The sequence below is a fragment of the Tenrec ecaudatus genome, chromosome 16 (assembly GCF_050624435.1).
Source record: "Tenrec ecaudatus isolate mTenEca1 chromosome 16, mTenEca1.hap1, whole genome shotgun sequence".
In the NCBI taxonomy this organism is placed as follows: Eukaryota; Metazoa; Chordata; class Mammalia; order Afrosoricida; family Tenrecidae; genus Tenrec; species Tenrec ecaudatus.
In genome coordinates this window covers 81,791,681-81,808,362 of record NC_134545.1, presented here as the reverse complement: position 1 = coordinate 81,808,362, position 16,682 = coordinate 81,791,681, and the positions used below count along the sequence as shown (strand labels likewise).

The 16,682-nt window shown below is 51.8% G+C and overlaps 1 protein-coding gene across 2 annotated transcripts in view; it reads left to right on the top strand.

Moving 5' to 3' along the window:
• ARHGAP19 (Rho GTPase activating protein 19) overlaps nucleotides 1-3,527 on the top strand; it is a 60,286-nt gene extending 56,759 nt beyond the window's left edge. For both annotated transcript variants that reach the window (XM_075534249.1, XM_075534248.1), the window contains one exon: nucleotides 100-3,527. In XM_075534249.1, the coding sequence (XP_075390364.1) occupies nucleotides 100-110 (11 nt within the window). In that variant the 3' untranslated portion in view covers nucleotides 111-3,527. The remainder of the gene's footprint in view (nucleotides 1-99) is intronic.
• The last annotated feature ends 13,155 nt before the right edge of the window (nucleotides 3,528-16,682 follow it).

Sequence of the window (16,682 nt, the reverse complement as noted above, 5' to 3'; positions counted from 1 at the left end):
GTATAGATTCGGTGTACATTCTCTAGGTTTCAGGTCGGATGTTTGCAAAAAGGACTGCTCATCAGTGTGCTTAAAGCTCTTGTTTCTCTTTCAACCTAGGATTCCTCTGAAGGAGCCAGAAGCCCCCACTCGCCCGCCCCTCCCCCCCGGATTGTCCTTCGGCAGTGCTCAGACGTGCAGCTTGCTTGCTGCACTTTGGATGGTGTGAAAGCATCTAATAATACCTGACCGATACCTCTAATCCCGCTCACTGGATGTTTGCAGACTGTGCCTTCTGAACAGATGCTATGAAATAGGAACTTTTATTTTATGTTTTAATATTATGGGGAAACCACTAACCAGCCAGGCAGCTCACCTAACAAGACAAATGGGCAGTCAGGCGGGCACTGCCCAGCCAGGGTGGTGTTGAGGCAGAGTCTGTGTTACAAAACTATGGGACCTGTGTTTGCCACCAGGGATGCCAATTCTAGTGGGCCAGTGTTATTTTTGACTGATAGTTTTGGCTTTTCTCTGTTTTGATAGTGTTGGGGGTGGTGGTGGTGTATTTTGGTTGTTATTTTACTTTTGTTCATTGTTATATTTCTATGTTCTAGAAGCCATTTCTATGGGGCAGGGGGCAGGTGGACTAAAGGCCTCCGCTGTCTCTGAGTCTGAGTTTACCTCAGCTCTGAGACAGATCTTTGTTTGGTGAGGTGTATCCTGCAATATCTTATTTGTGTCCAAAGAATGTATAGATTTCCTAGAAATTGTCAGTTGCTTCTTGGGTCTGAGATTGAAGGGCATTGAAGCAGCCATGTTGAAGAAGAATTCAGAATGATATAAGAGTTTTAACAAGTTTCCATGGTTAGACTGTTTGCCCCTCCCTTCCCCTCCCTACCCCCTTGGCTAGCCCCCCCCTCCCGCCTTCCGCAGCCATGCCAAGCTAATTGTGTGGTGGCCGAACTGGTTTCCTTGGTTCAGCTTCCTGTGGCCTGACACATCTCTGGTGCCAGTGTCGTCCCCCTGACCGAGAGCCTGACCGAGGTGTGCTGGCACTTGGTAGATCGTGGGATACTCTGGAGGGTGGGGCTGGCCGGCCGGCCTTCTGTGGGAATGGCTGAGTGGACTTCTGCGCCTGCCTTCCCAGGGACCAGGCGTGCAGGCTAGACCATCGCCACGAGCCAGCTGGAGCCAGAGGAGGGGAGGGCGCTGCTGTCTCTAACGGCTGACAGGGGCGGATGAGGGGCTTGCGCTTGTCCGCGGTGCCAGGCGGAGTGGACACGGCTGTGACTTGGAGACGGTGCCATCACACCGCGTGTGCTGTCGTAGAAACTATCCCTGCTCAGACAGTGTGCCCGGGCCCGTTCAGCTGTGCCCAGCTGGGTGTGGGAGCTGCCACAAGGCTCTGGGCAGATGCAGTCGCCCAGACGGACCGGGTGACGGGCTTCCTGTCTACGGGCAGTGGCAGCTGTGCTGAAGAAACTGCCCTGCGGTCTTTGGACTGGGTGCATTCGGAACACTGTCCAGTGAGCTTTGTGCCAACTGCTCAGACATCGTTCTGTCGCTCCCAAACCGCCAGCACCTTCTTTTGTGTCCGTTTCTGTCCGACTTTTGTCCTTATCATGAAAGACCCAGCATTCCTTGTGCCTCCCCATTCAAGTCAGGTTTGGGGACCCCCAGATGGAAGCAGTACCCACCCGTGACTCGGTACTTCCCGCCTTCTTCCTTCTAGCGTGCTCTGCCCTGCAGGGCGCCGTGTCTCCCTCACGAGGGCCTGGCACCAGCCAGAGTGGCATGCTGGCCGAGACACCTCCTTGTGGGCACGCTGGTTCTGTGGCTCTGAGGAGGGAGCTGGGTGTCCTCAGGCCTTCTTGGAATGGCTAGTGTTCCAGGAGCACGGGTGGCCACGGGGATGTTTCCGGCACGCACGTGGCTCTGTCCAGCTGGCCCCCTGGGACAGTGACCCTGTGTGTGTTTTGTGGAAGTAACTTATTGCGTGTGATTGCCCTTGTGTTGAGGACGTCGTGGGTCATTTTCCTCACGGAGGCTGTGACCCAGCGGGAATGGAAGTGTAAGGAGGCAGCAGCAGAACCGTGGGCCGCCGTACGTACACGGCCGTCTCGCCCTGCGGCATCACAGGGCCACTCAGACACAGGCCCCCCCCCCCCCCAGTCTTTCGCCGCTGCAGGGGACTGCCGCTACTCGCCACTCAGACGGGCTGCTGGTGCAGTTTTTGAGCCAGGACCTCACAAACATTTTAATCTTTGTCCGTAAAATGTGGTGTTCTGTTGATTCTCCATGTTGGGACAACCCCATTAAGAATTCTTCATTTTTGTCTTCTAAAATGTCACCTTTTCCCCTGGGGCCGGTGGTGATGGGCCTTCCTGTGGAGCGGTGAGTGGACAGGGCAGGGCTGGCACTGGTTACAACCGGGAGTTTTGTTGCCGTGGGTCTGGGGGGGCACCTCACTTCTTGCGGCGGTGAGCTAGTGGACTGGGAAGTCCTGGTGGGACCTGCGGACCAGGGCCTGCTCACGGAGCACGTGTTGAGGGACTCCCGGCAGACTCTCCTTCAGCTGTTCTCTGTAGCGGGCAAGGACAGTCAGATGTGACCGGGAGCGGGCTCCATGGGGACTGTTGACCACAGAGACGAGGTGGCTGTTCTCGTGGCCAGTGCGGCAGCCGCTTGGTCCCCGTGTTAGAGCAGCCCCCTCTCATCCTGGGAGGAGTGTCTCCACCCAGCTCCCACCTGGCACTCTATTCAGATGTGGTTTAGCACGTTGCTCCAAGGAGAACTGATCTGTCACTGGGACATGCCCCATCTCGGCTGGCCACGGTTAACTGAGGAAGCCGTCTTTGGGTTTGGACTTCTCGAGAGCTTTCCCCTTACTTTCAACAGGCCCTCATGGCGTTGCTTGCAATTTATGGCTCCCCCCCTTTGAGGCCTTTTAAGTAGAACTCATTTCCGCAGGAGAACGCCTCGGCCTTGCCCTCCTTTGCGCAGAGCTTTTGTGCTGGAGATACAAGTAGCTGGATTCCAACCCAGAGACCAGCATGTGCAGGACTGCCCTAGCATCTGGGCACAACTTGGGTTCCTGAGACCCATAAGCTTTTAAAGCCAGTGGCAGCTTACCCATTCTCAAGCTCACGGTACAAAGCTGGCTTTCTAGGCAGGTAACAGGGAGAGCTTCCCAGCAGCAGAGACGATCCTGGGGGGGCTCGTGAGGAGGTGGAATGCATAATAGCCTGAGTGCTTGGGTTACCATGGAGATGGGAGCGTGCGAGGCCACAGCCATTGAGCACTCCCCCAGATGTGCTGGGGCCAGCAGAACCTGTCAGGGAAAAACCAACACGCTTCCTCGCCCCAGAGCCCTTCAGGCACGTCTCTGAGCGCCTTCAGCACGAGACGAGGTCCCTTAAGTGCTTGCCTTTGAGCACATTTTTGTTGGACTGTATAGCATATAAATGTATATGTAACTGTAAAGCCACGCCATGTGTATTATCTTTTATATTCATGCAGTATTCTGAAATTAAATTTGTTTCTATCCATGGGCTCTGACTGGTCTCTGAGTTCCTTGGTGTAAGGGGTGAGGTGACCCCTTTTTTTGAGGGCTTTGTTATGCCAGCTCTGTGACGGGGCTTGGGGTGAGTCGGGCAAGTGGGATTGGAACCTGACCTTCCTATTTCCCGTGGCTGAGTCTAGAATGCTTTGCCCGGATCCATGTTTCTCACGTGGTCTAACTTTCCTCATTCCAGGAGTGGCCGTGACCGTCACCGAGGAAGCCAGGGTGATATCCTCAGCCAGGGTAGCGAGGACTAGTTGGTGGTCAGGCAACTCTAGCTAACAAGGCTGTGCGAACTGCACGGTGCCCCTGGCCGCTCAGTCCCCTCTTCTGTACCCAGCGCCAACGAGCACTAGTGTTTCGCTAGTGCCAAGCCCTGAGCTGGTTCCCAGATGTAAGCACCCCGCTTGCGGGTTGTTACCGGGGCGTGGTTGTGTCCAACGCTATGTGTGTGTGGGGGGGCATTTCACTCTGGGAGAGATGGCGTGGTTTCCACAAGACTCCGAGGAGAGTCCTTGACCACCCCGATACCGAGACCTTCCCGCCATGCACCGAGCCTGGCGGGTGGCAAGTGTGCGCTACAACGTTCTGCCCACGGTACATTCTATGATCAGCAGACTGTTGGTGCTGACTTGGCTACTTTTGCTAATGGAAGAGTGACTGTTAGTCTGGTTGACGCGAGAAACAAATCCAGAGGCACTCGTGTGTAAGAGTGAACTCTATTATCAAAGAGTAATTGCACATGAGAAAACCTCGCAGCCCAGTTTGTCTTGAAGTCTGATTTTAGTCCCTATGTTCGATACCGGTCTATAAATTTCTCTGCAGACTCACGCAGCATGTTCAGTGATACTGAATGCAGGAAGATCACCGGCCAGTGGGTGGAAAGTCTTGTGGATTCAGTGGTGGCAGAGTCATCTCAGCGCTGGCATGGGTCTCCCTGTGGCTCCTCTAGCTCCAGGTCTCTGTCTCTGTTCGTGTTTCTTGTCCACAGGAATGCCTTGCAGGGAGTGTCTCTGTATCTGGCCTCTGGTGAGCTGTTTATCTCTGTGGCACCTTCAGATGAGGTCATCAAGCTGTGGCCTGATTGACAAGCTCGACTCCACCCCTTTGCAAGTTGACAGGAGATGATGTAACTGCCGCAGACTTTCATCCTGAATAGGAATCAAGCCCTGCAGGGTCTTTCTTTCCTCTCTCTCCAGGTTAGCTCCCTGGGGGCTGCCCAGAACCCTCTGCCCCGCTCTCCCCACTCCCTAAGGCCCAGCTACAGGGCCCTAACCCCCTGTTCCGTCTCCTCTGCCCTGCACGTGAGGCTGAGAGAGATTCTCAGAGGGAGGATGTAAACTGGTGAGGGCCAAAGGAAAGGGGCACAAAGGGCAGGGGCGAGAAGAAAGAGATTTTGCCAAACAAGGAGGATGCAGATGCATGCGTGTGCAACTTGAGTTTTTTATGTTTGTCTTCCATTTTGTCTGGGACCTTATAAGATGTAGCCAGGGTACCACCTAGCCCCTCAGGTCCCAGGCTAGAAGAGGCTCTGGTCTGTGTGGCCCTATTAGCCCTGTGCACCAGTTTCTTCATTGTCGTTTGCTCCAGCTAGACACTGAGAGTGGTGCCTGCAGGCTTTTAAACCCCACACAGCATTCCCAGGCCAGGGTGCGGTACACTCTCTTCACACAGACTATGCTGTCCCTGTTGACGAGGCTGTCCTGCGAGACTCGGGAATGAGATTTTGCTTGAATAAGGACCCCAAACACCGTCGGACTAGCTCACAGATGGTGAAGTGGGCAGAAACGGAGATGTGGAAGGCCAGTGAGCGGCAGTGCGGGGACATGAATCTGTCTGTCTCAAAGCCAGCTCTCCAAATGCGCCGTGGCATATTTAGACGGATGTAGACATCCCTGCAACCAATCCAGAGAACTCCAGGGTGCTCTGTGACAGTCCCCTGGGGCCCCTGCCCTGTCCCTGGCTACCACGGGACCCCTTCCTATGGCTGGAGACGATTTTTGTCGCTACACCCATCTCCCGACGAGCGCTCCCCATTGTCTCTTCCCACTTCCTGGCTACTAGTCAATATCAGAATTGGTTTGGCGTGGAGGAAGGAGCGCAGGCTTTGTGTTTTGGGGCCCAATGGCAGGAAATGATTGGTTCTGGGTGGTGTCAACCCAAGTTCTTGGAGGCAGGGACTCTTTTGTCCCAGTCTGGACTCAGTACTTGTCCTCTCACTGCCCGGCACATGGCAGTCTCATTGCAGAGGATGTGCTGAACTGTGGAGGAGGTGGGTGACTCATACCTGTACTGAGTGTGGGGGTCCTCATCACTAAGGACACAGGAGAGTTGAAGGTAGTGGTCTGATGGATCCACATCACGGCAGGAAGCGGGTCTAGTTCCTTGCTTCTGCCCCGTGACACAGTGCAGTGAGTGATGGTGGGTTGTGTAGGGGAGGAGCTATGAAAGCAGGAGGGGCACAGGGCCCATTCTGGAGGTTTGGGGCAGGGCAGGGTGGATAGAAGTTGCCTATGGGCGGATGTTTTGGACAGGGACCCTGGAAGGTAAGGTGCGGCCTGAGGAATCCGAGGGAGCTGCTCTGAGTAGGGGAATGAGAAAAATCCAGCCAGCGGTGGAAGAAGTTGTCACTATGAGTAATAGGCTGGTTGAATGGTCTCACGTACCCATAGGTGTCTACACACATTTGTAGCCTGGGCAGCCTCCTGGGGACAGCAATGGAGACAAGTGGCTTATCGGCATGACACGTTGTTGGGATGGCCCTGCAGGCACGAAGAAGGGCAGTCCCGATGCAGAAGCCAAGCCAGTCATCGAACTCTTCTGGACTTGTGTTCGTCGGGGTTGACGGGAGAACAAATCCAGAGACACTCATCTGTGTGTGAGAGAGAATTTGATATCCAAGAGTAAGTGAATATTTAAAAATCCTGGCCCAGTTCAGATCAAGTCCATAAGTTCGGTATGCGCCCACAAGTCCTCTATTAGCCCATACGTCTGATATTAGTCCATAAATTCTTGTACAGACTCATGCAGCACCTGCAGTGATACTGGAGGCAGGAGGATGCCAGGCGGTGGGTGAAAAGTCTTGTGGAAGCATCTCAGGCTGGCGCGGCTCTCCAGGCGGCTCCTCTGCTTCCAGGGCTCTGGCTCCATCAGCATAGCTTCTTGTGGCTTGTCAACAGAATGTGAAGCACACAGAGTGCGTGTCCCACCTCTCGGGAGGAAGACAGGAGTTCCCAGAATCCTCAGGAGAAGGCCATGCCCACAGAGGCATCACTGGCGATGGCCTGATTGACAGGCTGGACTCCACCCCTTAGCTCAGTTGACAGGAGATGATGTAACTGCCACAGGACTCCTAGCAACCCTGCAAAAGGCTTCAAGACTAAATCTTTGCCGGGGCAGACAGCCTCCCCTTCTGCTGTTGACCAGCAGGTTGACCAGCTGGTGGGTTTGGACCTTTGATCTTGCAGTTAGTAGCCTGATGCCTAACCTACCGCACCACAAGTGTATTGTTGGTATTAGTAGAACCCCAGAAAACACCAAGGATTTTGAGCCTAACTGGAACTTGGCTGGTGGAAGTGTTCTATTGGTTAGCTGACTTTGGAAGATTGGCAGTATCTCCCAAATGTGAATTTCTACTCTGTAGCCCAGTGATCCCTCCTGTGCCCATTACAGAGAGACAGACAGAACCCCTGCCATTCAGTCAATTCCAACTAGGAATGCTACAGGAACAGGGTAAAACTGCCTCTGGGGGTTTCCAAGACGACGAATCTCTATAGGAGCAGAAAGCCTCATCTTTCTCCCACAGTGGCTGGTGGTTTGGAACTGCCAAGCATGCAGTTAGCAGCCCAACACGTTTCTCAGTAGACCACCAGGGCCCCTTACCCAACCAAAAACATGTATAGAGAGTCCTGAGTTGCCCAGCCAGGAACCTCTGATCTACTGTTCTCCATGTTCGTGACCAGCATCTGACATTCAGCCCAACACTGAGCCATACACCTCCAGAGCACCTTAGGCAATCTCTTAAGAACTCAAGTTTACTGTCATCGAGTCAGTGCCTGAGAGGACAAGGTGGAACTGCCCTGTGGGTTTCCCAGACCAACTCTAGGGGTGGGGTGGAAAGCTCTGCCTTTCTCTGGAGGAGTGGCTGGTTTTGAGCTGCTGACCTTGTGGTTAGCAGCCCATTTCGTAACCATCACACCACACAAGGCCCTTCAGTTTCATTGACGGAGCTTGTCAAGACGTTGCTGGACTGTACTTACCCCTGACATTGCTGAAGCTCAAGAACGTGTGTGTGTAAGTCACCAGACCTTGGGACACACACGGAGAGGCTCTGATTGGAGGTTAGCAGTGGGGATGAGCAGTTTGTCCCCACTCCTGGGTGTGGGAAACGGGGCTGGATGGGCAGGAAGGTGGTCACTGTGGGGAGGGGAGCTGTGTGAACTGGGAGGCAGCAGGCAGAAAGCAGAGGGGCGAGGTTAATTATACCTGGGCCAAATAAAGCTGGGGGGAAAGGAGTACATCTAAACCCCGCTCTGTGGTGTCTGGGAGGCCTGGCACCAGCTCCAGTGTCCCTGCCACTCTTGTCAGCTCTGAACGGAAGAGAAGCAGCTACACAGAGCAAGGCCAGGAGGGTTGCTCTGGGTCGGAAAGGACCCCATGGCTTTGGTGTCTAATCTCGCCGAATCTTTAATCCTAGGGTGTGGGTATCGTGAATCCCTTTTAAGGATGAGAAACGGAGGCCCTGAGAGGTGAAAGCACTTGCTCATCAGTACCTAGGCAGACCCAGGATGTCATCTACCCTCTGACTGATTTGTTTCATTAAACCTCAGGGGTGGGGTGGATGTTATTACCACTTTAACCAACATGTAAAACCACTATAAAACCACATCTCACTATACACAAGTGTGGAAGAGATCTTTTTTGCCTTAAAACAAATTTTTTTATTAAGTACTTTTAGTGGGGACTCTGACATTCTCACATTTGTACATAGGCTGCCATCCTCATTTTCAAAGCATTTTCTTTCTGCTTGAGCCCTTGGTAACAGCTCCTTATTTCTACCCTCCCTCCCCCGGAAAGAGATTTTTAGAGCATTTTCTTTGGTACGAAGACTTCGAAAGGCAGTGTGTGTTTTATACGTATAACACAGCTTAATGTGGACAAGCCAAGTCCCATTTCAAGTGCTTCATGGCCACATGTTGCCATCCTTCCGCAGAACGGTCAAGCACACGCGCCTGTCGTGACCACTTCGGCCACTAGATGGTGCAGGTGACCTTCCCAGAGTTAATGCAGCAGGCCTGGGAAGTGGGTCCTTTTCCTAAGTCTCCCTGTTTTTTGATTTCTTTATTTGAATTTTAGCCCAAAGCAAGCTCAAAGGAGTCCAACTCATAACCAGATTGCTCTAAGAATAAGCACACATAGCTGGGCCCTCGTATGCCGGAGTTTTGAGGACGAATGCACACTCAGAATACATCGTTTATGAAATGATAAATAAGTAATAAAAGTGCTAACTTCAAGTTGACACACATTAAAAGTTAATTATTCAGAACAGAGATGGACAAAAGAGAGAAGCAACTTTGAGTAGATTAATTCAAAATTTCTAGACAACTGGTCCCCTTATTGCCTATCCCCAAGGGGGAGAGGTCCTGCCCACCCTTCCTACAAGCCCCTGGTCCTGGGTGTCATCCAGCGAGCTCCTGTCTTCTTTCAAGGAGAAGGGAACCGAGCTGAGTGAGGTCCAGTGCCTCTTCTTGTCACGTGGATGCTAATGGCACCAAGAAGAACAAACCACCGATGTCCTGCCCAGTGCGCTCTCCATCCCGTCACAGTGTTGGCACTGCCATCCGCCTCTCGTGTCCGTGTCCAGAACACGCCGAGTCTGTGCCTGACAGAGAGTCCCTGCTGTGGTTGGCATCGGGCTGGCCCAGAGCAGGCCCTCAGAAAATTACTGAGCAAATGAGGATAGGAAGGAAAGATAATGCCCTCCAGGCATTTTAGAGGATCATCATTCCTGGAGGGGGGTGGGGGCGGGGACCAGCCAGCCAGCCAGCCAGCCATCTGGTGGCAGATTGATTACATTGGACCTCTTCCATCCTGGAGGGGGCATTGATTTGTCCTCACTGGAATAGGCACTTACTCTGGATATGGATTTGCCATCCCTTCCAGAAATACTTCTGCCAGCCAACCATCTGTGTGCTCACAGAGTACCTCATTCACTGTCATGGCATTTTACATAATGTTGCTTCTAATCAGGGAACTCATTTCGGAGAACTTAGAAGTGCAGCAATAGATTTGTGCTCACGGGAGTTACCGGTCCTACCACCCGTTCTATAGCTCGGAAGCAGTTGGCCAGATGGAATTGTGAAGCGGTGTGCCAAGTACTTGGTTGTGGAACCAGTTGGCCTGGAAGACTACAGTTCTATCTTCTAGGATGCAGTATATGCTCGAATCAGTGGTGAATCCTTGGCACAGGGTTCCACAGAGCCATGAGGAGGAAGAGGAGGTAGACATGGGAAGAGCCGCTCTCGCTTTGTCACATGTAGTATCTTGCTTGTAGAGTCGCTGCCTCCTGTGCCTGAAATGCCGAGCTCTGCTGCTTCCAAGGCCTGGGCTCGGAGGGAATATGGCTTCCTTCCGGGAACACAATGAGGAATCGATTGAAGCGACCCTGGATACTGCCACCCGACCGCGTTGGGCTCCTCGTGCCTTTGAACCACAGCTACACAACAAGGGGCTCCTCTGGAGGACGAATTCCAGTGACCCTGGGAGGAATTGGGTGCTGCTACACAGGGGACTCAGAGCTATGTGGGTGGCTTTGGGACACCTTTTGGTAGGAAGGGGCTTCAAGAAGTACATGAAAAATGGGATTAAAAAAAAAAGTGGTCTTTCCCCAGGGCCTTTTGAAGGCGCCTTGCGCAGCGTATCCATGTCAACAGTAAAAAAGGATGGGAAACTATAGCAACCGATAAAAGGTAGGGCCCCCGAGGAGTCAGACCTTTCAGCAGTGCAGGTGTGGGTCACCCTCTCAAGCACAGGGCTCTGAGAAGCCTAGTGTTTTGCTGAGGGTGAAGGGAAGACAATGAGCATGAAGGATATTAGGAATATCAATGATAGTCTTGTGACTAGTCACCCAAGAGGGGACCCAGCAGCAGGTGTGCACATCGCCTTCGGTGCTTCTCGCGTGTTGGCTTGCCGTATCAAGGAATTCCTTTTGTTTTCCTTCTCTTGTCCTTCCCCGTTTTTCTTTTACCTGCGGGTTGCTGTTACAGAGTTGCTTTTCAGATCTATTCAGCCAGAACCAGGTCTGAATCGGAGGAGTAACAAACATCTTTCAGAAATGGGTGCCCAGTTTGTGGGTCAAAGACAGACACAGTACCTCTTGGGACTTTGCTTATCCCTTTTCATGGAATGAAGTAACGGCGAGTTTGTACAAAGGACTGCTGCATCTTGTCAGGCAAAACACCAAGATTGTACTCTGTGAGTGGAACCTCAGAGATGTACATGATAGTGTGTCCGCATGCTGAATGGCCAAAGGGGTGGACTGTTAGCTACAAGGCTCCTAATCCACCCTTCTCTGCTTTCTATCTAATGCTGGGTTGGGAACTCTGTAAGCCACATTACTGTATCTGCTTGGAAGAAATTTTCCTGATTTTTTTGGGGGTGTGTGGAAATGAGTGCAAATTACAAACTCATGTATCTTTGTAAGAGGGATGTAAACAGACAGGAAAGCAGTGTGACCGCAGAGACCGAGACTGAAGTGAAGCAGCCACAGCCAGGGAGTGCTGGCTATTCCATCAGAAGCTGGACGAGACCAAGAAGGGAGAGGCATGCAGCTCTGCCAGCACCGTGGTCCCAGACGTCTCACCTCCAGAGAGAAAGTATTTCTGTTTTTAATATTATTAGTAGTAATACACATATCATATCTTTCCAGATTTCAATCATGTGAAGTAGGAATGTAACATTGTCCCCCATTTGCGCCTCTCCCCCCCCCCCCCACCTCCCTGCCCTTCTTCTACTTGCCGTCCCTATAGGTTCCTCAATCCTGGGTTTCATAGACAGAGAAAGGGAAATGCATATAACACAGCTTCAAGAGAGTGACCTCCACTGACATAATACCTTTGAGATACACCCCAATGTGAACAAACAAAAATCAAAGACAAACAAACCAACAATACAGAACATTTTGGAAACCAGATCAAGTCCAGTCTGCATTGCAGAGGGGATCTGCTGACAAAGTGTTAACCGTTGGGTCAGTCTCTGTGGTCTAGGCAAGCAAGTCTGTGGTAAGTGTGTACGGCATCCGGCAACAAGGAATACCGCCCCTCTTCCTGATGGGCATGCGTGTTATTGCTCATCTTTGGTCTATAAACGGCATTTATTTATTGTTTGTTTTTCCTTAGACATTAATTATTTCACACGAGTGAATAAATATGTAATTTGAACGCTAGAAGTAGAATTACAGGATCAAAGAAACACAAGGCGCCCCTCTTGTGACGATGTCTTTAATTTGGTTCTACTGTATGTGATCCAAGAGCAGCAGTTCACGTTGAAGCCATGGAATTAGTCCCTTTGAGTTTCCTCATCCTCTCCGGCAGAGGAGTTTGTTCCACTGACTGCATTCCCATAGCAACGTGAAGGTGCCTCCCCCCACCCACCGCCTCCCATCCCCATCCCTGTGGCTCCTGTTAGGTGGTTCTTCCTCTGAGAGACGGTGACTTCCTTGAGGCTGGGTGCTGGCTCTTACTCCCCCTGGCCTTTCCTGGGCTCGGCCACAATGCCAAGCACCTGGCGAGGGCTCAGCAAACGCACCGGATAAGGAGCGGTGCCTGCATTTTGGGCTGAGATTCGAAGGATGCACTAAGACACAGACCTGTCTAGATAAAGCCCAGGCCTCGGTCAGGTTGGGAAGATGGGTAAAGAGTTTGAGACCTGTCAGTGCTTTGGTCTTATGACGTAGGATGAAACTGCTCTCAGGACCTGAAAGCCCATTTATCTAGTTTGCCCTTATTTAAAAAATGCACTCTGTGTACCTGATTGAAGGATGCGGTCAAGGATGCGCTGCGAAGGGGCAAGATTGCTGAGGAGGAGCAAGGCAGTCAAGCCTTTAAATTTCCACTCACTCAGGAAGCCCTTTCCTTCCGTTGGGCTGTTCCTGGGATCTCTAATGCCCCAAGGAAGCCCTCCTTGGCCCATTCCCAGGGAGTGGTGTAACATCAGCAAGGTGGATTGGGGTCATCTTCCCCTGTCCCTTAAAGACCCGACTGGGGTCAGTAACAGGCTGGCAGTTGGGCGTTGACACGAGATTTTCATCGAAAGCACTTCCGTGGCTGCCTCTCTTCATCAACTGGATCTAGAATTGGAAGATTAGCCCTGGGCTTTAGGCCGAACCGGTTAGGGACTCACTGATTGTGGCACCTGGTGTTGGGGAAAGTGCTGGAGGTAGGCTCTTTTACTCATGCTTGTGGGAGCCGGGACCTGGAGAGGGATAACTTCCTGAAAGGCCCTTTGGAAGTACCTAAGTATCAAGCGATAGAAATTTCCCTTTGTGTTATCATGAGCCTTACTTAGGTGTGTTAATAAGGTTATGTTAAAGACAAGGTCAAGTAGATAGTAGTCATTGTTATACACCATTGTGATTAGACTCAGTGCCTGAGCTGCCTTCTTAAAAATAGTTAGAACGGTAAACATCATGTATGTATATTATGCCACAGTAAAATAAATCTTTGTTGTTGAGATTCATATTGAAATATCTTTGAAGTATTTGGTATCTGGGTGTGGTAGTTACATAACTTCATGTCCACTTGATAAATAGGTTGCAGGGGTGGAGTCTAGCCTGTCAGTCAGGTCACAGCTTGATGGTGCTTCCTTGTGGCCGTGGCCTTTTCATGGGGATCCTGGGAATTTTCTCTCTTCCTCCCTGGAGGCAGGACACACTCTGTGCTACACCTTCCTGTTGACAAGCCGTATGGAGCCACAGCCCTGGAGATGCTTCAACTGCCACTCAATCCACAAGACTTTCTACCCACAGGCCTGTGATCTTCCTGCATTTGGCATCATTGCATGTGTTGCGTGAGTCTGAAGCAGACTTTGTAGGCAAGTATCGGACACATGGGCTACTATCGGACTTATGGACTTGATCTGGACTGGGCTGGGATGTTTTATTGATGCATAATTACTTCTTGATATAAAGTTCTCTCTTACATCCATATGAGCATCTCTGAATTTGTCTCTCTAGTCGCCCCAGACTAACAATCTGGGATTTGCTTCAAGGAGTGAGTGGGATGTAGCTGAAAAAGCTCGGCTGTGCGTTAGGCTCTGTCTCTGTATTGATTCAAGGGGAAGTCAAAAAGCACTAGGGTCCATGCACACACGGGTTTATTCCAAACAAAATGTTTCCACACATCTCTCTGTTCAGTGGACGCTGCAGACAAGCTCTCTCTCTAATACATTTGTCTTGCTCTTGTTAAGTTCACTGCCACTGAGTCAGCGCCAACTCTCAACCGCCCAATAGGACAGGGTAGAACTGCCTCTGTGAGTTTCCGAGATGGTAACGCCTGACGGCAGTGGAAAGCCGCGTCTTTCTCCTGGGGAGCGGCTGGTGGTTTCCAACTGCTGACCTTGCAATTGGAAGCCAAACACAATCACTAAGCCACCAGGGCTCCTTGGCTTTTGTTATGGAGCCTTCCAAGAACGGGTCAGATCTGAACAGTGCCTTCCAAGGAATTCTGCTGGGCATGGTTATGGAGATGATTATCATCATCATCATCATCATCAGGATTCCAAAGGGGCCATCTTGAGAGATTTTCTCAGAGGACTCGGACAGTCATGGACCTTATTTTGAAGACAGTTTCAGAATTTTGACAACTGAAGCGGTGAGAAAAAAGGTCAGGAAAGTTGTTTCTCGTCGCAACAACGCACCTGCTCTTCTCTGAGGGCTGAGAGGGCTGACCTTCCAGAATTGCAGTGGGAAACCTTATCCCATCTACCCTGCAGTGCTGATCATCCTGTCTCTGCAGACTTCTTCTTGTTCCCCGGACCCAAGTAACACTGACAAAGGGCGCTGTGTGAACCCCTGGAGGAGGCCGGCGTTCTCAATTTGACATGGTCAAGTTGAAGGCCGCAGAATCCCTTGGGGGAGGCTTTGGCGGAAACACTGCTTTAAAGAGCCTATAGACCCAGATGGAGTACCTGTCTAGAGACAATATAGCTTGACATTTCCGGAATGTGGCTTGATCAAGGTTTCTATGGTTTTGCAGCAGTACTTTTGTCTGACCCTCAGAATTTTAAAAAGTCCATCCTAAGAAGTTACAAAATAATGTGTCCTTGGCCCAACATTCCCAGTGCTGGACGAGATCAGCTCAACTTCTGGGGCCACTCATAGGCTTTGCTGCTTTTACTCCTGGCCCTCCTGAGTCAGGAGGGCCAGGCCCTGCCTCACTCATTGCTTACAGTAGCTTTGGGGGCAGGGGGTTCCATGGGACCTCTCGGACAGGGGAGTTTTTTTTTAGCAGAACCATTGGACTGGTTCCCACGTCCTTCTCCAGCACATCGCTCTCAGTCTCTAGTCCCTGCCTTCAGGTTTTGGGATCCCAGGCTTGGAGGCTCCCCCGACCTCAGGGCCTTTGCCTGGAAGCTGTCCCTCTCCCCTGAAGTCCTTCACCGCACTGGTCCCAACTCCATCACCAGCACCAGGTTGAGCAGCATCTCCGGGAAGCCTCTCTGATGTCCAGGCAAAGCCACACCTCTCCATCAGTACTCCCGGCAGTCTAGCTGCCTCCTTTCTAGTGTTGGCTACTATTTGTAATTACATACGCTTGTCTTTTATTCCCTTAAAATTTCTCGATTATGTTGTTGAGATGATACACAGCAAAACAGAGTCTCATTCTGCAGTTCCTGCATGGACTGATTAGTGACATGGCCCTCCTTTCTTTGAGCCGTGCGATCGCTCCCACCCTCCTGCCCCTTCCTCATGGGCATAAATTCACTGCCCCGCTGTACGGGGAATCTAATCTTTCAAGTTGCCATTGTCAATTTGATCTCATCTGGCTAGTTCTTAAAGGAGCATACAGCCAAGTCAGATCCTTTTTCCTAGTGAAACTGAACTACTGTTTGGTTCTGCAGGGCATATTTTTGGTTTAAGAGTTAAAGATGGTGTCAGGGGCTCAGCTACTCTCCATAGCTCCAGGAAGTCTAGAGTCTATGAGAACTTGAAGTTCGGTTTGGCGTTCCCTCCTCTTTGGATCAGGATTCTTCTATGGAATCTTTGATCAGAGGGTTTAGTCCTGGTAGTCAGGGCTCCTCTAATTCTTCTGGTCTCTGGCGAAGGAGATAGCTGTTCATGGGGGCAGTTACTCACCCGTGCCATAGGCTCCTCCTTCTCCGACAGGGCTTCTTCCTGGACTCACAACGTGTGCAGTGCAGCCTCCCCCTGTCCCTGGTCCTGTGCCGCCTCCACAGTCATGGGCGTTTCCATGGACTGATGTTTGGAAGTGGATCACCAGGCCTTTCCTCCTTATCTGTCTTTGTTCGGAAACACCACGAACCCCCTCCTTGGCAACCCTCAGCCTCCACGGACAGGCAGGTGCTGGCTGGGCTCGAAGCTGGGCCTTCCCTGTGGAAGGTGAGACTGCCCCCACCCCCGGAACTACCATTGCTCTCATGGCAACAGGAGGCGCTTGTTAGGGAGGAAACCAACCAAGCCACCAGGAGGGCGTCTCTGAAACGTATGGATGACGAAAGCGAGTGGGTTAAGTGCTGGTAAACCCGTGTCATGTCCATGCAGGTGCCAGACCATGAGAAATGTGGTTGGCTCGGTTGAGGCTGATATTGGCGCATTTTGCCCAAACTCAGGGAGCCATTGAAGGTGCGCAGCTGGAGATTGATGAGTGTTGCAGGCAGACCCCCTGGCGGGAAGGGAGAGTCGAGGCCTGGAGACCAGGTGGGTGGCAGGGGCTTCTTGTGCAGGGAGATGAGGGTTGGAACCAAGGTCAAGATGGCGGTGACGGGGATCTGGGAACAGCCAGTGTTTGTGGCAATTAATCCACCGCAGAGGCGGCTTGGCTTTTCTTCCCTAAGAAGCGGTCCGTCTCCACAAGAGAGAGGGGAGGGAGCCCCACAGGGCCCTGGTGCGGGCGGAGCGTGCTCC